The sequence below is a fragment of the Molothrus ater genome, chromosome 23 (genome assembly GCF_012460135.2).
Source record: "Molothrus ater isolate BHLD 08-10-18 breed brown headed cowbird chromosome 23, BPBGC_Mater_1.1, whole genome shotgun sequence".
Classification (NCBI taxonomy): Eukaryota; Metazoa; Chordata; class Aves; order Passeriformes; family Icteridae; genus Molothrus; species Molothrus ater.
Genome location: NC_050500.2, coordinates 3,655,052 through 3,675,535, shown reverse-complemented (window position 1 = coordinate 3,675,535; position 20,484 = coordinate 3,655,052). Strand labels below are relative to the sequence as shown.

General features: G+C 54.5%; 1 protein-coding gene across 3 annotated transcripts; it reads left to right on the top strand.

Moving 5' to 3' along the window:
- Nucleotides 1–206: 206 nt before the first annotated feature.
- Nucleotides 207–20,129, top strand: NPHP4 (nephrocystin 4). 3 transcript variants are annotated; one of them, XM_036396419.1, is made up of 29 exons: nucleotides 207–421; nucleotides 628–842; nucleotides 1,650–1,781; nucleotides 3,481–3,653; nucleotides 3,975–4,039; nucleotides 4,312–4,467; nucleotides 5,218–5,354; nucleotides 6,057–6,223; nucleotides 6,303–6,429; nucleotides 7,826–7,999; nucleotides 8,124–8,253; nucleotides 10,472–10,518; nucleotides 11,213–11,403; nucleotides 11,507–11,698; nucleotides 12,273–12,445; nucleotides 12,685–12,845; nucleotides 13,527–13,707; nucleotides 14,541–14,657; nucleotides 14,849–14,928; nucleotides 15,089–15,306; nucleotides 15,400–15,589; nucleotides 15,747–15,830; nucleotides 15,926–16,082; nucleotides 16,413–16,498; nucleotides 17,365–17,450; nucleotides 17,532–17,703; nucleotides 18,275–18,454; nucleotides 19,228–19,371; nucleotides 19,537–20,129. In XM_036396419.1, the coding sequence occupies exons 2-29, from the start codon at nucleotides 705–707 to the stop codon at nucleotides 19,675–19,677; spliced, it is 3,999 nt and encodes a 1,332-aa protein (XP_036252312.1). In that variant the 5' UTR covers nucleotides 207–421; nucleotides 628–704; the 3' UTR covers nucleotides 19,678–20,129. The 3 variants fall into 3 exon arrangements, with proteins under 3 accessions (XP_036252312.1, XP_036252311.1, XP_036252313.1); XM_036396418.2 differs by lacking the exon at nucleotides 207–421 and having other exon boundaries at nucleotides 521–842; XM_036396420.1 differs by lacking the exons at nucleotides 207–421; nucleotides 628–842; nucleotides 1,650–1,781 and having other exon boundaries at nucleotides 3,618–3,680.
- The last annotated feature ends 355 nt before the right edge of the window (nucleotides 20,130–20,484 follow it).

Genomic DNA, 20,484 nt, shown 5'->3' with positions numbered 1-20,484 from the left:
GCCGCGCCTGGCCCCGCCCTTCCCGCCACCCATTGGCCGCGCCGCCCGCCTCTCGCGCCGCATGCAAATGACGAGGGCGCTACGCCGTTTCTATTGGCTGCAGAGCAGGCCGGGCCCAGAGAGAGGACCCGCCCCGCGCGGTGCGGTACCATCGCCCTAGTAACCCGATGCTGAGCCGGGCGCGACCACCCGCTCTGAAAGGGGGAGGCCGCCGCTTCCGCTGTCTGTTTCGTCCTGCTGCCGCATCCCGCACCGGGGCAGGATCGCTCCGACATCGTCTCGCCGCTGACTGTCTGCGCTTTCCACCGGCGATGGGGTGCGAGAGGTGGGCGGCGAGGCAGCGAGCGGCGGCACAGCGTCCATCCCTCCCCTCGGGCCGGCGCGCGGTTGGTTGGGCCCAGGAAGATGGCGTCGGGGCGCGGTGAGTGAGCGGGGGGGGGGGTGCGGGCGCTAAGGGACGGGGCTGGTTCCAGTCCTGCTCCCTCACACCGGGATCCCGGGGGTGCGTGGGCGGCCACGGGCCGGCCCTGCCCCGGCTGTACCCGTGTGCATCCCCATGCGGGGCGGGCGTGGGCAGCGGCTGTCCCCACCCACGTGTGGTCGGTCCGTGTGGCTGTGTTCCCGCAGGATGCGTGTGCCCCGGTGCTCCAGCCCCGCGCCCGCCCTAGCAGGCGCCGGGAGGTAGCGGCGACCCCCGGGAGGCGATGGGCGAGTGGGAGCGGGTGTTCCGGCAGCACCTGCCGCTGCCGCCGCACCCGCAGCGGGGCCGGGCCCGGCCCCCGCCCCGCTCCGCCGCCTTCCGCTGCGTCCTCAAGCACCTGCACGGCGCTGCCCTCTCCCAGGTAGGGGCGATCGGCCCCGCGAGGGGACCCCGGCAATGTCTTGCTGCACCCGTTGTTTCTGCTGAGTCTCACTTTCATGGAATAGTTTGGGTTGGAAGTGACCTTACAGATCATCTCCTTCCACCCTCCTGCCTAGACCAGCTTGCCCTTTCCAGCCTACTGGCTTTGAACACTTCCAGGGATGGAGCAGCTGCAGCTTCTCTAGATGACCTGTGCCAGTGCCTCACCACCCTAACAAGGAAGAATTTCTCCCTAAGATCAAGCCTAAATTGCTCCTCTTTTAGTTTAGCCCCCCCTCCTCCTTATTCTGTCACTTTCTGTGTATGTACAAAGTCACTCTCCATTTTTTTTCTGAGCCCGTTTCAGCATTCCTGTCCGTGTTTGTGGGCCTGAGCTCCCAACAGTGGCTTTTAAAGCAAGGTGGTTTTGGGGGGAACTAACTGAAGACCTCCTGGAAGCACTAAGTTCTTTTAATACCTGTAAATCTGAGTTAGCATTTAATTAATTTTTCATTTAGTTTTTTGTTAGCATAGGTAGGTATATTTAAATTAAATTTTCTGGATATCACTTTAACATCAATTGCCTCTTTATTCTATGCTTAATGCTCAATTTTCCCACTTTGCCTTTGCTCTGTCCACCTCTGGCTTGGAGGCAGGTTTTGCAGCAATGCATGAAGCTGTCTGTGGCCCTATGCCTGATTTGGGCACCCCTTAGAAAACGGGAATCATATCTCTTACCAAAGCGTGTTCTGAGCTTTGGGGACACAGAACTGGCCTGTCCCCAAAGCTGGTGCTTTGTGCCTTGCAGGGAACCGAGTACCAGCTGCGCCTCTCCCTTTTCGATGCCACCTACCACCACTTCTTTGGGAGGACGTGGAGGAGCAGCTGGAGAGCTGCCAGGCCTGCCCTGCCACGCTCGGCCAGGGTGACCTTCAACGAGGTGGGGAAAGCACAGAACCAAACGCTTTTCCATCCCTTTTGCCCAGGGTGCATCCCAGACACTGCCTGTTTATTAAGCTTTATGTATGGTTTATTGAGAAACTGCGGTGCTGGGTTTCCTCTGAGGCTAGTGCCACCGTGGGAGCAGCGATGTGCCACCGAGTGCCACCTGCCGTGTTCAGAGCTGGCAGCAGAGAGCAGTGTTTCCCCACAAATGGGAAGGAAGGGAAGGAGCAGCTGCCCACCCTCCTGCACAGCGCTTCTCTCTCCTGATCTGGGAGCTAAGCTCTCCCAAAGCTTCCATCTGCTGCTGATACCAGCAAAGCAGCGTGTCCCTTGATGGGGAGAGATCCCACTGCCTCACAGATAGCATGAGCCATGTTTTCCAATTCATAGCTCTGTTTCCACCTCCTCAGTGCTGCAGGTGAAGCGAAGCACAGCTGGGCCCTGTCCTTTTCCTTCCTTTACATCAACAGTGACATTGAGGGGCTTTGATGTGTGCGTTTTCCTCCCAAGTGTTTCAGTACCGTCCCACCCCGGCCTGTTTTGAAGAGGGATGGATTAAAACTAGGGCAGAGAGTGCTGCAGAGAGAGCTGAATGCTGGGAGGAGCTGCCTTTCCAAATACATTCCCAGCGTCTGCAGGCTTCCTGGGTGTTTGCCATGTAGTTGGGAGCAGTTGGCAGGAATTTTGGGGTGTTGGGGGACTGTGTCGCAGCCTCTCTATGGTGGCTGAATTGCGTTGCCTGCAGGGTCTGACAGAGGAGGGGTGAGATCTTCCAGCTGTGGGAAAGTCAGCAGCTCATTGTTAGGAACAGTTCAGGTGGAGCTGGGATTGATTTGTGACAGGTGGGGTGAGGAGGAAAGTCACACACAGCCTGTGTGTGCTACCTGCATGCTTGCCAGCCTCACCAGAGCAGGAAGGTGTGAGGACAGGATCAGAGTCTGCTTGTGTGGTGGGTTTAGTCCTCAGGGTCTAGGGGAGAGGAACGCAGTGACAGAAATTGCTGTGTGCAATCAGGAGGGCCCCTCGAGCTCAGTGGCACAGGGCATTCCCTGTCAGGGCTCCCTGTGCCTTTGCAGGGTGAGCCTTGCTCTGCAGGCACAGCAGTCAGGCCATTAATCCAGCACCTCACAGTAAAGGCTAATGGAATAACGATTTATGTCCCAGGGTTGATGTGGGAATGTCTCTCTCTGTTATTCCTTCCTGACAGCCCATATTGCAGTAAACATTTTCCCTGAAACACTGAGGTAATGAGTTTTTAATAGAAAGATGAACCTAGCATTAAATTCTGTCCTGGGGAGGTGACCTGTGTCCTGTTCCCTCCTGTCCTTAGGTCCAGGCTACTCCCATGTCCCTCCCTGTTTCAGGAAGGTTTCCAACTCCTTTTCCTGCTCTAATGCTGTGGGTTTGGGATGCATCAAAGCCCTATTCATTTGGGGTCTGCAGCCTGCGAGTCGCTCTGGAAAACAGGTGTTGGCAACAAAAAAAGTTAAAAAAAAAAAGAAAGATCATGCTTAAGACTTAAGGGCTGAGATTTCCTAGCAGTGTCAGAAGTGATTTGCCATTAGCTTCTGTCTGGAAGCTTTAATGGATGTTCTGGTTGTGCCACTGAGTGTCCCAGCACAACAGGCATTGCTCTGCCTGCATGTGCCACTGCCAGCTCTGAAACAGCCCATCTTTCTCCTTTCCTGTCCCAGGTTGTTTATTTCCACACCTCCTTGAACCACCCTGGCATCGCTGCTGTCGTGGAAGTGGTAATGAGAGCTGGGAAAGGGGATGGGGGCTCTCAGCACCTTTCCTGTGGCTTTGGGATCATCCCCCTCTTCCACGGCGGATCAGAGGTGACAGACCCGGCCACTGAGGACAGAGCGTAGGTTCCCCTGCTGCTGTGTGACAGGTCACACTGAGAATTGAGGTGGCAATGTGCATGGCTGCTTTGGTTGGGGAGGGGAAGGGTGGTTCTGGGGCTGCAGAAACAGAGCCAGCATTTAGAAACCTGGAATTCTTCACTCTGGTGAAGCAGTGGGTTTGGAAGGAATGCCTGTCCCTTCCCTAAAAGGCTTTTCCAGAGTGGGTTGGGTGGGTTTTGCTGCTGAGTAGGGGCTTTGTGGAATATGGAGATGTAATGGAAGATGGAGATGTGCTTCAGGGTGGATTTACTGACTGCTGCACATGTGCTCCTTGCTTTCAGGCTGAAGCTGTACCATGGGACACCACGTGCCCTACTGCACCCACGCTTCCAGGACCCTGTAGAAAGTAAGCAGCAGCCAGACGTGGCATCTCAGCCCTTCTTGGTGGCTTCTCTTACCCAAATGTGTGTTGTATGTGTCTGCTTGATGTGAGGCATGGTCTGTGCCTTGGTACTGCTCAGTGGATGTGCCTTACTGTCAGGTGGGAATGGCCTGGCTGTGCAAACACACAGGTTTTCCTTTGCTCCTAGCACGTGTACTCACAGTTAATGATTCATTCAGCATTGGGTCTGTGGGGCTGTCTCCCCAGTTTTGGTCATTTTGGGATGTTTTTTTCAGAGAACAAATACATGACAGTGATGGAGAAGAGCCACCTGCAGTATGGCCTGAAGTCCCACCAGCCCCTGGAGGCAATATTTCACCTACTTCCTGAAAACCTGCTGATATCTGGGCTGCAGACTGTTCCTGGCTTGCTGCCGGCACGTGGAGACACAGGTAAGAGTCCTTTCCCTTTCCCATTCCTATTCCCTTTCCCTCTGCCAGTGCTGCTCCTGTTTTAAGGCAGTGGGTCCCTGTGAGGCTGTGGGCAGGGCAGGAGGGCACTGGGATGGGATTTGTGGCAGCACAGTGGTTTCTCTGCAATGTGTCCCCTTGTCAAGAGCATTCCCCCTGCGGGGGGCCACAGCCCTCATACTCAGAGCTCAGTCTGGAGTCTGTCAAAATGGCTCAGTCAGTTCCCTGTCCGTTAATTGCTTTGCTCCTGGGAAGCTGCTAGGGATAAGTGATAGTTGGTTTAATTACAGTCGTTCAGCAGAATCTTAAAAAGAGCTTTTGCAGCTTGGAGGTGGGTTCAGCAGCATCGCTGGGGCCTGGCAGGTTTGGGAGCATGAGCTCTTGCCCACTTGGCTTTTGTTAATCTCTCCTTATGGCACGTTGCCCTTCGAGCTTCTGCAATTAAAATACGTGAGCTGAAGATTCAGAGGGTACAAAATTCCTCAGAGTTCTGCAGCTGAATTATTCTTCACCTTCCTGCCCGGAAAACCTACTGCTGATGGTTTTGGGGTATTAACTGTTGGTACTGAAGCTGAGCAAGATCTTGAAAGCAGCTGAGTCCCTGCAGGTGTTCAGGCCCGTACTCAGAAGCTGAGTGGGCAGAGCCACTGCTGGCACTGCAGGGCACCCCAGCACAGCAGTGGTGGCTTTCTGTTTGCTTGGGAAACCTGTGGCCACCACCTTGTCTTTCAGGTGACTGCTTGCAGAAGCCCCGGCTGATGAAGACGGTCACCTGCTATCTGGAGCGGCTTTTCGTCCAGTTGTACCCTTCCCTGGAGGAGTTTGAGGAGGAACTGCTGGATTTACTGAACAGTGATCGCTTACTTCAGGTAAGTAGAGTGCTGTGAAGGTGGTGAAACCCTGGCACAGGTTGCCCAGAGAAACTGTGGCTGCCCCATCCCTGGAAGTGTCCAAGGCCAGGTTGGATGGAGCTTGGAGCAACCTGCTCTAGTAGATGTCCCATGGTAGGGGTGGAACAAGATAATGCTTAAGGTCCCTTCCAATCCCGACCATTCTGTGATTCCATCATTCTAGGTACTGCCAGTGTGATTGGGGCAGGGGAAGGCACAGTGTAGAGCAGTAATTCTAGTGTCTGGAATTATGGGTGGGGTGAAAAGTGTCAGGTAAGTGATATTCATGCATTTGTTTCTCTTGGAGTCTCCATTTTTTTTTTCTTTTGCTGTGGAAGCCTTTAGCTTGTTTCCCTATTGGATTAGTATGTGTGTGCTCTGTGTGGGCTTTCTTTTGAACATCCAGACACTCCTAAGCAGAATTTGGCTTTGCTTTGCTGTGGGAAATGCAGAGATGAGATGCAGCGTGTATCAAGTCCATCCCTTTGGAGTGACAGCCACTGGCCAGGTCTTTCTTGCCAGATTTGCACGAACTCTGCCATAAAGACAAAAGATTTTAATATCTATCACCTGCTGGGGGAACAGGCCCTGTTTTTTGAGTTTCTGAAGGGTTGCCTGTATTCTTCTGGTTGTGGTCAGCACAGAGAGTGCTGCCCAGGGTGGAAAACATTCTTGTCACAGGCTAACACTGCCCTGGATGGTGAGGAGATGGTGGTTCGGGAGCGGCGGCTGCACGTCGGCGTCCACAACGGGCTGCGCTTCGTCCAGGCTCCGCAGGTCGCTGTGCTGGTGCCAGGGGCAGAATTGTCACCAGGTCGCTGCCAGGGGGTGCCCAGCTCTGGAGCCAGGTAAGGGGGAGCTCCTCTGCTGCTGCTGCTTCCCTCTTGCCTCAGGTGCCTCTCACAGCCGCTTCTCCATCCCGCACAGGGATGCAGGTCAAGCCCTGGTGCTGAGGAGCCGCATCCAGCTGAGTGAAATGGTCCCTCACCCGGCATTCAGAGTCTGCTTCCAGCTGGAATATGTCTTCTGCAGCACGGGGAGAGCTGGTGGCAAGGTAGGGCTGAGCGTGTGTCTCTCTGTGCCTGTGAAAGAGCAGGGATCCACTCTGGAGGAGTGAGCTCTGCTGAGGAATTCCTTCCTCTGCCCGTTTCACCATCCTGCTTCTCCAAGTCCTTTTTGCGTGGCTGTGCTGTGTAATGCAGGGCCCTGCAAAGTGCGTGGGTGCCTTCCACAGCACTGCACACAACAACCTGCACGGCTTGGGGAATTATTTTAATAACATGTAGTTGCATTTCTCCACTGTTTATATGTAGATGGAGGAATGTACCCTGCAGTATTCTCATAGTGCTCTGGCAAGCTAATTTAGAAAATTTCAGCTTTTTTGTAATATCAAAAAGGCTTTTCTTTAGAATTTGACATTTATGCTGAAAAGAGGTTAACCCTTTCCCACTCCTTTTTTTTTTGTTTTTGCCCTGAATGATGAGGTTTTTCTGGGTGCTTCAGCCTGATGTTCTCAAGCTGTAAAGGCAGGAGACATCTCTGAGGGTGGTCTCTGCAGTCAATATACTCTCACCTACTTACTGATCGTTTACTCATATCTTAGTTTAACCTTTCTGCAGGTTAAACCCAGCTCAATGAGTACTGTGTATCCCCTCCAGAGACCTTGTGTTGTTGGAGCCATCAGCTCCTGGCTGGTTGAATCGATTGCCAAGCGTTAGAGGCTTTAATTGTCCCGCTAAGATGTTCATTGAAAATGTGGCAAATGCCTCTTGTTAAGCTGTCCAGAACCAAAGTAGGGGAAATGGGCATTTGCAAAGCAGGATGCCTGTGCCAGGCCAGAGGGATTTGTACTGAGAAGGGAGACACTGAGCTGTGCTGTTGGAAGTTGTTGGGTCCAGCTCTGTTGGAAAGCTGAAGTCCAAGATCCCATGGAGATTTGGGGTTCCAGAGACAGATCTGTTTGGCTCTGTGTGAGTGCTGTCTGGGGCAGCAGTGGAGCCAGTCCCTGTGGTGCAGCCCTGGGGCAGAGTGGTTAATCCCAAAGCTGCTTGCAAAGCTGATCACCTTGTCCTCGTCCTCAGTGCCATAATTAGCTGTGAGGGGGAGGGTGGGTGCTGGCAGAGCCCTCTCTTGTTTCTGTTCCCCTCCTTCGGTTTGAGGGAGGCTGTGGATGTGCCGGGTAAGTGGAAACTTTTCCCCTCTGCCAGGGATGGGGGTCCAACATATATCCCTTCATGCAGCTGCTTGAGGGAGGGGTTACGGAGGCATAAGGTCCTGGAAAATGAAATGTCTCCAGAACGGGATGAAGAGCACTGGCTTCTGTGGTGCCAGAGCCAGGTGTGAGGAGGCGCGGTGGGGCATGAGAGGCAGTGCCTGTCTGGCAGCACCCATTCCTGGGCTCTGGCAGTGAGCTGGGGCTGCCTGGTGCTCACTGTGCTCCCCCACCCCAGGCCCTGTGCGGCAGTGCCCGCAGCGAGGCGGCCGACCTGCGCTCGGTGCGCTGGGCTGTCTGGAGCCCCGTCCCGGGCCCTGGTGACACAGGTGTGATCCTGCCCCTGCGTGGTGGTGCCCGCCGTGGCCCCTGCCAAACCTTGGTCTACCGGACCCCCCCGAGCTCCCGGCAGGTAAGGGTGTGCTGGCCCCTGGCAGCTTTGCTTGGTGTCCGGGCGAGGGAGCCGCTGCTGTCAGAGGCACGAGGAAGGCTGCGTGTACCACACTGTCTGAAAGCATTTTTGTTGCCAACTTCAGGGGAAGCACGTGGAGTCTGGGACTGTCCAATTCCATGTTTCCACTGATTCGGAAGAACATCTTGTAACTGCTGCGGAGATCCTATGTAAAGACAGGGACGAGTCGAAGGAGCCTCCTACGCCATCGCTGAGTGAGTGTTTTCCAGATCGCTGACATTTAAAATATAGAGTGTGGCACTGGTGTCTGCTCGGGAGAGAAAACAAGACTTCAGTGAGTTTCAGCAAGCTAGTTATGAATTACTGGAGTGAAGCAAGATTTTTGTCAAGTTGAATTCAGCTCTTACTTTTTAACTTGCAAAATTCTCATGTGATAGTATTGCCGAGCCATGTGCAAAATCCCCAGGAATTGCCAGCGCTGCCCAGGCCTGCTCCCATTCCGGGTGCAGTGGCCACACCAGCAGCATGTTCTCACTGCAGGTACTGCTGCTCCTCTCTCTGGACTCAGTGTCTCTCCAGACACGGGAACAAGAGAGATGTCGGTCATAGGCTGGGGAAAAGCAATCTGGTTGTGCCGCCACTGAGGGATGTGACAGCAGCCTGGGTTGGGTTGATGTGTGCAGGATGTGTTGGTGCCTGGCTGAGGAGGAGCAGGCAGCATCTGTGCATGTGCACAGGTGCATCTGTCTATAGTTTGGGGGGGCTGTGTTTTTGGGGTTCCACCACCCCTCTGCTCTATTGGAGATGGAAGGAGAAATGCTGTGGGCTTGAGTTTGGGCATGAGGTTGTGTCCAGGCACTGTGCTCCTAAAAATCCTTTGACTTGTTTCTCTCTCATCCCCCTTTTGTGATTGGTGGGAAGCAAACTGCCCTTTCTTTGCAGCGCTGCTCCTGCTGGGGTCCCAGATGTGTCTCAGGGTGATGCTTCAGACACCAGGCAGTGTTTCAGTGTGTGTCATATCTCCCCAGCTCTCTGATGAGCTATTTAGTGTCAGCCCACGGGCCAGGCAATGCCCATTACGGTGGGTTGCTGTTCCATGCTGGTTCCAGTGCTGTGGAACCACAAGATGGCAGTGGCACCTTGGCTTTGCTGTGACAAATCCTGTGTTTCTGCTGGTGAGGAGCCAGGATTGCTGCTGGGAGGGGCTTTGGTGAGGAAAGCTTTAGTGGCAGATGAAGGGGTCTCGTGATGTCAGGGTATGTGGGGCTCATTTCCCTGCAGAACAGGCTGCATCATGACTGGTACCTTCGTGGTGCTGCTTGAAAAGTTTTTCCTGGTGCCTTTCAGCTGTAGGTGGCTGGGATGCTGATGGAGTTGTGGTGTGGTGTGGTGAGGGGAGCAAGTGCTGACACTGAGCTTCCAACCTGGTGGGGGTCAGGAGTGCTCCGGCTTGGGGGAGTGTGCTGGGCTGTGGGCTGTGTCCCTGGTGAGGGAAGATCCCCATCAAGGTGATTTTCAGGGACAAACTCCCTGGCATTTCCCAGCTCCAGGGGGCTTATGGCACAAAGGAGGGCTTGCAAATGCAGCGGTGGTCTCAGAGCTGTGCCCCCCTAGCCTGTGTTGCAAGGTACTGAAGAGACTATTGGGTTAACTTTTTGTAGAGCTCTGTTGAGAAACGTGCTGCTGCCTGGCCCAGGGGAGGCCAAGAGCTTCATCTGTCAGCTCAGATGCTGGTGTTGCTGCTGTATCTGTCCATCCTCTTCTCAACACCAGCCAAAGCTATCCTGACTGGAAGGAAACAATATTTTAGGCATGAGGGAAATGGGGTGATTTCCTTTACACAGCAGCCAGCATGGAATTACTGGGATATATGTGGTGGGGGAAAGCAAATTAAGGTCTAAGCATCACGTGGATGCAGAGATGGAACATCTGTGCCCCTGCTCTGCTGCGAAGGACCCGCAGCTCCACGGCTCAGCGAGCTCAGCTGTGCTGGCTCCAGAGAGCAGCCGAATATAAACACGATAAAGCTGCCACCGTTTCGGGGCACAAATGCTCCAGCAGTTGGAGGGAGTGACAAAAAATAACAGAGAAACGATGAAAACCTTAAGTATCCTAAAACTTTCACGTCTCATTAAGCATCCCACTTAGGCAGCACCGCGTGGCCGTGAGGCACCGTGGCGCTGTCAGGGGATGGGGGAGCTGTTGTTTGTGGCACAGTTAGCCTGATTCACGGCAAAATAACGGATGGATCTGGAGATGTGCTGTGTTAACCCCCAAGCAGCAGTCTTATTGGGAAATAAGTCAAAAGAAGTGTTTGGGTGATGGTAAACTGCTTCACTGTGCTGCCTTCGCACCTAAAATTGAAAAGGGCTGGTGGGAGGACTGGGCAGTTTGGTGGCAGTGGTGCAGCTGCAGTTATGGGGCCTGAGGGTTTTGGCTCCTCTACAGCACCTCTCCTGTCCCTCTCCACAGGAGTGCCAGCCCCACGGCGAGTGCCAGTCTCTCCACGGGGACCAGGGGTAAGTGCCACATGCACCAGTGGGTGTGGGTGGTGGGCAGCAGCATTCCCCAGGGGGTGGCCCACATGTAGGATGTGCTTCTGGACCCATCCCGTGCCTGTTTTCCTGTCTGATGCAACCAAGAGGCACCAAGTGTCCTCAACTCCACCTTTTCCAGGCAGCAAAGCAGCTCCTGCCTGTGATGTGCTGGGAGAGATTCCCTGTGCTCCTTTCATACTGCAGGAGTGAGGGCAGCTCTGGTTTTTGACAGCCCAGATTTGCTGGGTGCTGCTGTCCCCAGTATGTGCTGACAGAGACACATGGCTTGTTCGTGCCGAGCTCCCAAGATTTAAGGAGAGCTGTGAATACTGAGAGCCCTCTTTATGCTGTTTTATATCTCGATGCAGGAGTCAATGCACGCAAATATTTTTGATGAAATGAAATGCCTCATAAGGCTGCATTAAGCAGTTTGATCTTCCTGCTGCTTGTGCTCATCCCTCCTCTTGCCAGGGAGCGAGCAGCAGGGAAATGACAGCGGAGGTGCAAACCCTTGTGTGGCCAAGTTGTAACACTTCTTGGTGGAATGACAACACTGGGGCACGTGGTGGCTGAGCTCCTCTAGCACAGAGGGGCTGCTGACTCAGCTTGCCTCCAGGGCTGCCTCAGGGGGCTGCCTTGGGGCTGTGGCTGCTCACGCTTGCCATTCTCTCACCAGCTGTCAGTGTCCCAGCTCGTGGCCTCACCACGGAGCACAGGCCAGACCCTGCAGCAGGATGGGGGCATCACCCACCTGGAGGCCGACCTGGGCTCGCCAGACACAGAGCCCTGTGCCAGTGACCAGCTGCAGGCGCTGCCCTTCACCCCGCTGCAGCTGCCCATGGCTGCTGTGGGGCTGCAGGCATGCAGGTGATGCTCAGCTGCCCCTCCCCAGGCTCCTGTGGCCCCATCACCTGCCCTGCCAGGGTCCCTGTGGCCCTATTTGTGGAGCTCAGCCCTGTTTCTCCATCAGTTCCCACGTGTCCCTGTCTCGTGGTGCGCTGGCACGCCTGCACGCTGCCGGCTTCCCAGACATCCTGGACTGCAACCAGGAGCCAGTGGAAATCTCAGAGCCAGTGGAGCTGGGCAGTTCCAACCTGCGGCTGGAGGAAGCTGACCCTCTGCAAGGCAATGAAATAGTCCTGCAGTTCCTGGCTTTTGGAAGGTGGGATGGCAGCTCGTGGTCTTGTGTGGGTAGATCCCAAAGGCTTCCTGGACAGAGTCCTTTCCAAATTCCCCTAACCCTCTTCCCTGCTTGGGCAGGAGATGTCTCTTCTTTTAGCACCTGCTTTTGTCCTCCCTGGGCACTTTTAAGTCATAATCCAGTTTTTTTAAATCGGATCCATAAGCCACAATCTGATGTCAGAGCTCATTAATGCAGGGTTTCTCCAGAAATGCAAATGGAATTGGGAAAATTGGCACCCAAGGGGTGGCTTTGGCTGGATAAGGGCCCACTTCTGTTTTTTCCATGGCTGGCAGTGTGCTGTGGGAAGGTAGCACGTTGTCTTTGCTGGGCGCCTCCATCACAGCATATGGCAGGAGACAGCTGGAATTACAAAGCTTTTTGGGAAGTTAAGGCAAACCGTATGGCCGCTGTCTTCAGAAAAGTCCAAATACTTGTGGTGCTGCCAATCTTCTCTTGTTCTTCTGCCTCTTGGCATGTGCCAAATGCATGAGTAGCTCATGACAGAGTGGCAGTGCTGTGCCACAAGTAACCCAAACCTCTCTCTCTCCTCAAGAGATGCCCAGGGCGGCGTGGAGGGGCTGTGGCCGAGGACTGTCTTCCTCACCTTCCAGTTCTACCGTTTCCCACCGGTCACCACGCCCCGGCTGCAGCTGGTCAGCATGGATGGGGGCCTGGCTGTGCCAGCTCAGCTCCTTGTCCGTGTCAACGAGGATGGGACCCTAACCAGTAAGCTCTGGTTTGAGCATCCATGTGTGGCCCATTCTGTTGGGTGGATGAGGGCTTGCCTCTGGCCCTAGGGATGGGCTGGTGTTAATAGCAAGCCTCTGCTGGTTTGCACGTCATGAAAAACATTCAGAACATCCAGTGTTTGAAGGAGTACACAGTGGTCAGTTGTGTGAGGTGCTGCACATTGAGGCTTCCCACCAAGCCAAGTGCCATGTCTGTGATGGTGTGGTGTCTTGCAGGACCACCAGGCTTGCAGCTGAAGTACATGGTGGATCCAGCTTTCCTGAGGCCTGGGGAGCAGCGCTGGTTTCTGCGGTACCTGGCTGAGCACAGCCTCCAGATTGACGTCTGGGATGGAGACTCCCTGCTCCATTTTGGGTCTGCTGCCATTAAACTGGAGGTATTGGTTAGATTGAAGGTCTTTTCCTGTGGCTGGTAATTCTGAAGAGTCCCCTGCCTGTATAGAGTGCTTAGGGAAGAGCCCAGCTCTCCCTTTGGCCCTGTGTTGAGATGCTGTTGTGTCTTCAGTAATGGAGATGCTGTCAGCCCCTCTGTGTAACTGAATCTGGTGTCAGCTTGACAAGCCCCTAATCACAGGATTTGTTATCTTTTCCTCTAAAGTGATGACAAAGCACTAACTTTCTTTGCCCTTCCCTGGAACTCTGGCAGTATTCTAGCACTAAGCCCTGCAGAGCCAGGACATCCAGTGCCATTCATACCCAGATGTTGCAATACAACACAAAATGAATGACACTCACACGCTGAGATGTCCAAGGCAAAAGAGACACATTCATTTCTGGACCTCGATATTTATAGAATTCCAAAAGTGACCATGGATTGGAGGGGGAAATTGCCACCTCTCCAACCACACTGGTCAAACCAACAGTCCATCAGTTCTCTCCTCCTCCAGAAAGGAATGCAAAACAACCATTATTTGCGTGAGAAACTCCATTACAGAAACGTAAACATCAGAAGGCTTAGAAGAACTTTAGAAGAACAGGGCGACACCCAGACCCCTTGACCCCTCTGGACCAGACTCCCCAGTGACTCGTTGCACTGTCTGTCCTTGCTTTGTGCCCAGCCCCTGCTGCGCCAGGGCCAGCTGGCTGTGAGGACCTACCACGAGCTGGAGGTGGCCGCGACTGAGTACGAGCCGGACGGGACGGTGATGGGCCGGGAGGCTCTGAGGCACGGCGCCCTGCGGCCCCTCGGGGTCCGTGTGGCTGTGAGGGGCCACCTCCACCTCTGCCTGGCCAACATTGGTGAGAACCCCCTGCTCATGCGGCCCTCAAAGGCTGGGGTGGGGCACACAGCATGTGCGGGGCTGTACCTGAGTGAGACCCAGGGACATCATCCTTCCCAGAACCTGCTGGCTGCTTTTATTTTATGTATTTAATTCTGTCCTATAAATGTGCAGTGACTCCAGGTTTTAAAATCTTATCTTCAGAGGAGAGATTAGCTCCATATAAGATATCTTAAATCGTCATTTCCATACTTTGCCTGCAAAGGGCCGATAAGCTCCTGGGAAGGAGAATCTGAGATCCACAACCCAGGGAGTGGTTTAACTCGCACCCTGACAAAGAGCTGCTGTGCCAGGACAGCAGCCACCCTTTGACTGTTGTTCTTCCCATTCTCTTTTTTTTAAAAAAAAGAAAATACTGTTAGAAACAGGATGGCAAAGCTTGGTACCCTTTCCTGAAGGATGGGGACAGGATGTGTAGGCTTGGCAAATACCTGGTGGGTTTAGAGCTTTGTGTGGCTCCACTTGGCACAGCCTTGTGGGAGTGGGGAGATGCAGCAGCACGTGGCCATGCAGGGGGAGGCAGAACTCAGAAATGAAAGCAAGAGCTGGTGAGGGGCTCAGGATGGTGTGTGCTCTCAGTGCTGCTCCATCCTTGGGCAGGTGACTGTGTGACAGAACAGGCTCTGGGGAGCATGTGGGGCTCTTAGGGCATCATTGGTTTCCAGATACTCTCTCCTGCTTGTGTTGTGTAAATTGGCTGAACAGAGCTGCAGGGAGGTAAAAATTTGCAGTAGATTTTATAACAAAGAAAATGGGATGGTTTCCACTCACTCCTGTCTCTGCTTGTGGCAGGTCACCCATGTGAGGAGATCCCAGGGCAGCTGCCATCCCATTCGTGCATTGTCACTGCACCAGACAGCACTGTCACCACCCCAGGTGGTAGGGAGTACTCCCTGAACACTCCTGGTGGTGAGTCCTGCTGGGGCCTGGCCTGTCCCCCTGTGGGTTGAGGTGGGCAGGGTCTCTGCTGCTGCAGTGCCAGCTGTGGGTCAGCTGCCCCTCTGGTGCTCCTCTTTCCAGCCCTGCAGTATTGCAGAGCTCTTGGGGGCTGCAGTATCTGGGGGGTCCTTCCTTGGTGCCATGGTGCTCTCTTTCCACAGGCAGGAGGACGGTGTGGGCACGAAGGCTGGTGGATGTGGACAATGAGCTGGAGGCTGCGCTGCGCAGTCGCCGGCCAGAAGTGAGCCTGGCCCCCTGGTCACCCTCAGTGAGGCCATGTCCACCCACTGGCTGCACCACGTGGCACTGGTGTGGCTGCACGAGGGTGCTGGTGGCAGCAGGGCGTGGGGCCAGACCCCTGTGGTGTCTCTGTGCTTATGGTTCCTTCCCTCTGGGCGCAGGGCTGGCCAAAGCAGCGTGCCTGGGACCTGCAGGTCATCAACTCCTACCGGGATCACATCAAGGGAGAGAGCATCTACCAGATGCTCAGCCAGGCCATCACAGCCACCCGCACTGTCCACGCTGTGCTGGGGACAGCTGAGTTCTTTGAGTTCGCCCTGAAGAACCCCTATGGCGTCCAGCACACCGTGACCATCGAGGTCGACCACCCTGAGCTCAGGTGGGGGCTCCCCCTTGTGCCTGTGGGGAGGTGCCAGGGTGGTGCCAGCTCCCTGCCAGTCCTCACCAGCACCTCTGCTGCTCACTGCCCCAGTGTCATCCTGGACCCGAGGGAGTGGCGCCACTTCAAGGAGCTGACCAAGAGTGTTACACCGGTGGAAGAGGATATGTTCCATCTCCGTGAGGACCTCAAGCCTCAGATCTACCTGCGCCCCAGTGAGACTGTCCACATCCCCTTCAAATACCAGACCTTCTCTGCAGACCCCGCTGTGGTTGCAGCACAGGTAGGCTGTTCTGAGCTGTTTTGAGCTGTTCCTGTTACAAAGTGTTCCCCTTGTCTGTGGTTACCATTGCAGAGCAGGCTGGAACCGCCATGGAGAGCAGCAGCAGCCACAGTGATGCTGCACCCACCCTGAAGGAACTCATTGTTTCACCCCACAGGGGCCGGCTGGGCTGGGCACTGGTGCCAATGCCAAAGCTCATTCCTTTGGGAAGAGTGGGGCCAAGCAGACAAAGCTCATCCAGGTTAGGAAGCCATGTGAAACACTGCTTGAGGGGCTGCATGGGAGGAGCAGAATCACTGGAAAACCCCAGCCCTCTCCTGCTGGTCCCCGGGACAGGTCTCCTTCCAGGTGAGCAGGGGGAAGCCCATTGCACTCCTGCGGGTGAAGGTGGAGCCCCAGCCCCATGTGGTGGACCAGACCTTTCGCTTCTACCATCCAGAGCTCACCTTCCTGAAGAAAACCATTCGGCTGCCTCCCTGGCACACCCTCCCTGGTGAGTCTGTGGCGTGCCTGGCAGGGCTTGGGCTCTTCCTTGTTAGCCCAAGGAAGCCCATCATCCATAGTTCATGGAGCCTTTCTGGAGGCACAGCAGCATCCAGAGAGCACATTGTTGGTTCCTCATGCCTTCAGAGCCCTGGGGTCCTCGCTTGCTCTCCATCCATTTTTCTCTGTTAACTTCAACCTGAATTCCCTACATCTGCACACCCATGTAGTTTGCTGGTAGTCAAGCTTGAGGGGTTCTGTGTGAAGCTGCGTGGGGCACAGGGGAAAGGCACTGGTAGAGGAGAAGCTGAAGGTGATTTTCTTGGTCTCTTGTCCACAGGCACGCCAGTGGGGGTGCCAGGAGGGCAGCCTGAGATGTTTGTTCGCTGCAGCGACCCCGACATCATTTGTGAAACCAAATCCTTGGTATGCTACACTTGGGCATCGCTGTTCCTCGTGTCCTCCTCCTGCAGATTGTTTGGGTTGGCAGAGAGCTGCTGATGTGGGTGCAGCCACAGAGCATCCCTGTGTACCAGCACGTGGCAGTGACACAGTGGCAGCAATGAAGCTGGAATTGCTTTTCATTCCCAATTAAAAGGAGCTGTGTTGTTTTGGCGGGGGAGGCTGAGCATTGCCCCTTATCGCATCATGCAGCAGCCTGTACTTGCTTGTTCTTTTGAGCAAGTACCAGATGATTCAGATGCTGGGGAAAAGTAGCCTTTTGTTGGGCTTTCTGCTGCTCGGGGTATCCACAGCCGTTTGCAGCGGGTGGGGGGACAATGTGTCCTTGGGGTGCACAGCATAGCCTGTCCCTGCTGAAGGATGCTAGAGTAGAGGGGCAGCTCCATGCCCAGCCCTGCACCATCCCACTCTCTCCTGAAGCAGGAGGCTCTCCTGGGCTGGCTCAACAGCAGGAAGAGGTGGAAGGGAAAAATAAACTTGGGCATGTCCATGCAAATGGCAACGAGGGATAGTTGCTAATTGCTGTTGCGGAAAAGCGTTAGTATGGTAATTGGATTAGGGCTTGTTAGAAAACTTGTGGAAAATTTGCCAAAATTTGATTACAGATACAGACCTGGAATGTGATAGTCATTTGTATCCTCTTTTGTAATTAAAAATACTGGGAGAGCTCAGCCAAGCTGTATAATAACTTAATAACGTAGTTTAACGAGGAACTGAAAGCATCTGCTTTCGTAAGGGAGGTGGTGGTAGCTCCCCCATTAATGGGAAGACACCCCTGGGGTCCTCATTAGCTGGTCAACTGCTGGGACAATGCTCTGTTGTCTATGCAGGGCCCTGGCGAGCCACAGGACATCTTTCTCAAAGTAGCCGGAGGACCAAGCCCACAGATCAAAAAATTCTTTGTTGCCATTTATACGTAAGTAGCAGGACCCCAAAAGGGTGGGGAACGTTGGCTGCCGTGGTGTGTGACGAGCCCTGTCCGTCTGTCCGTGCACAGGGACGCCTGGCTGGCAGCCCCTGTCCAGATCTGGCAGTTCTACCTGCACTCTCTGCAGCGCCTGGACGTCGCCTGCACGGCCGGGCAGCTGACGCGCCTCTCCCTGCTGCTGCGCGGCACCGCGGCCCCGCGGAGGGTGCGGGCCTTCACCTCCCACCCCCAGGAGCTGGAGGTAACCCCCGTGGTGGGCTGGGGGCTGGCTGGCCGGCCTGGGTTAGCCCAAAGAAACCCCCTCCAGAAAGCAAAAGGCAACCCACGTGGAACTGTGAACAACTGAGAGCCGTAAAGCGTTTGTGATAATTATCTTTTGATTAGAGTTGTCATGTGTAGGATCATTGGCGCGAAACCCCGGAGGGCAAATTATCTGCGTTAATGAGACTGTCTGAAGACTCTCAATTTCTTTAGAATTCGTTCGTCCGTAATTGGAAATGTGCATAATAAAAGGCAGAAAAACTCCATTGCTGTCCTGTAGAGGAAAGGCAAAGGCTCCTCAGGCAAAGCCTGTGTGGTGCAACCCTTGGGCTGGGGAGGCCCTGGGTGTTCCCGAGTGGCTCTTGTCCTTCCTGACATGAATTAGTCCCAGAGTATTCCTGGGGCTGTGAGGTATGGGATTCAATAGTGATGGAATAGGGGTACAGGTTTTTAAGAGCAATTGGGTCTAATTGATGCTCCAAGCTGGACTTTTCAGGGCTGTGATCAGCCGTGGTGGGTGGCTGTACCTCCACGAAGGTGTCGTTCCACAGATGGATCCGAACGGTGCCTTCCTCCTCCCCGCCAATGGCATTCAGGACCTGTACATCGGTGTGAGGCCACGGCGGGCTGGCAGCAAGTTCATCTACCTCAACCTGGTGGATGTGGAGTCCCACCAGCTGGTGTCCTCCTGGCTGCTCTGCCTGTCCTGCAGGCAGCCTCTCATCTCCAAGGTACGGCGGCTCTCGCCACTACGAAACGTAGTGATGGCACCGGATCAGTGGTCTCAGTTCAGCCCATAACCTGGGGCTGTCTCCTGCTTCTTCCTCTCTTTCCATCTGTGTTTTTTTTGGCGCTTGCCATCATAAACACACATTTAGCCCTTGGGGTACTTGAATAATCTCACTGAAGCCCCTGGTAGAATGTCTTTTAGGCTGTTTTGGAGGCAGCCCCACGCTGAGGAGCGGCAGCTCGGAAGTATTCCCAGTTGTGAAATTAGAGCTGCAGCATGCTGCTTTCGATTAGCGCTGTGCTGGCAGAGGCCTTGCCTCAAAGACAGAAAATTAGATTTCCTGGCTAATGTGTTCCTTCTAAAAATGTTTTCCTGAACCTCTTGGTACTGGGAAAGGTTCAGATTGGCATTTACACCAATGTCCCATTGTCCTGCCACATGCTGCTTGTGCTATGAGGTGTTAAGAGAATCAGAGTAGCTGGGGCTGGAAGGGGCTGTTCAGGGTCATCAAGTTCATCTAGTTATCTGAGCACCACAGCTCTTCCTGGGAATGAGAAGGAGCTGGCTAGTCTCTGCTGCTCTCCCAGCCCTTTGTCCTTCACACTCATAATTAATTGTTGCTTCTTTTGATCAAAGGTGGGATTTTTCCTCTGGCTGGCAGAGCAGATGTGAGGTGTGGGAGGGAAGGGCAGTGTGTGGGAGGCAATTTTCTGTGGTGGGTTTTGGGGAGTGCCCGTTTTGCTGCTGCCATCTGGGCCCCTGCTTGCTCCACAGGCCTTTGAGATCTCTCTGCCTGCGGGAGGTGGGAAAGGCTGCAACAAGCGCATCACCTACACCAACCCCTACCCCTCACCCCGGCTCTACTTCCTGTGCACCAACCGCCCTGACCTGCTGCAGTTCAGGGAGGACTCCTTCGAGGTACGTCCTGCTGCCAGCACTCACCCCTTGTCAGGCCCCTCATCTGGCCAGACCAGGTGATGCTGGGTGGGTGCTGGCCATGAGGGCCACCCTGGCTGGGGGAAGGTGGGCACATGAAGGGGTCTGGGCGGGTCCTGCTGCCTCCTCCAGCCCTCTGTCCTGCAGGTGGCTGGAGGGGAGGTGTACACCATCGGCCTGCGCTTCGCCCCCAGCCAGACTGTGGGGGAGGAGGAGATCCTGATTCACATCAATGACCACGAGGACAAGAACGAGGAGACCTTCTGCGTGAAGGTCCTGTACCAGTGAGGCCGCCTGCCTGTCACTGCAAAGCTGCAGCTTCCTGTGCCAGCCCACACCACCTTGGGGGTGGCTGTGTCTGTCTGAGGGTGCTCATGACCCCCATGCCCCGACTGTCACCTTGCCAGGCTGGGGGGTGTCTCTGTCAGTGGGATCCCCGGGCATTGCCATGAGTGCTGGTGGTGCCACACGGCTCCATCTGCACAAATTGAGACGAGTAGATGTGTTTGTTACGGCACTTTGTGTGACTGCAGGATCTGTATTTTTGTTAGGCATGATGATATTTTAGGCACTTTTAATCTTTTTTTAACTTAAAAAGTTTGCAGATTTGATTCTGCGGAATATTTTTAAAATATTTTATATTCAGCGGTGAGTTTTGTACACACTAAGGCAGTTTTACGCGTGTTTTTGATACTTTTTACTCATCCTTGATGCATAAAAATTGCTGTGCACAACTGTCAGAGTGTGGCAGCATTTTCTTCCTGAGAAGATGGAAATCCTCAGCATCCCTGTCCTGTGGAGATGAGTCCTGGAGGTCCCCTGCATCACCCCCATCCCCTGGAGCAGCGTCCTGGGGGTCAGGGCAGGGACCATAACTGGGATTGGGAGGGTAGGGCAACCCACCAGCTCTGGGAATGCTGCCTCACTCTGCACAGGCCTGAGGCTGGTGAATTAGTGGCCCCGATAAAGTCGGGTGCCGAGTTCCTCTGCCTCCCTCGCACTGATGGGAAATGACAGCTCATATTTTAGAAATGATTATACTGTCTGCAGCACAGAGAGGCCCTGAAGTTGGGTTATTAAAGTAGATTAGCTGAA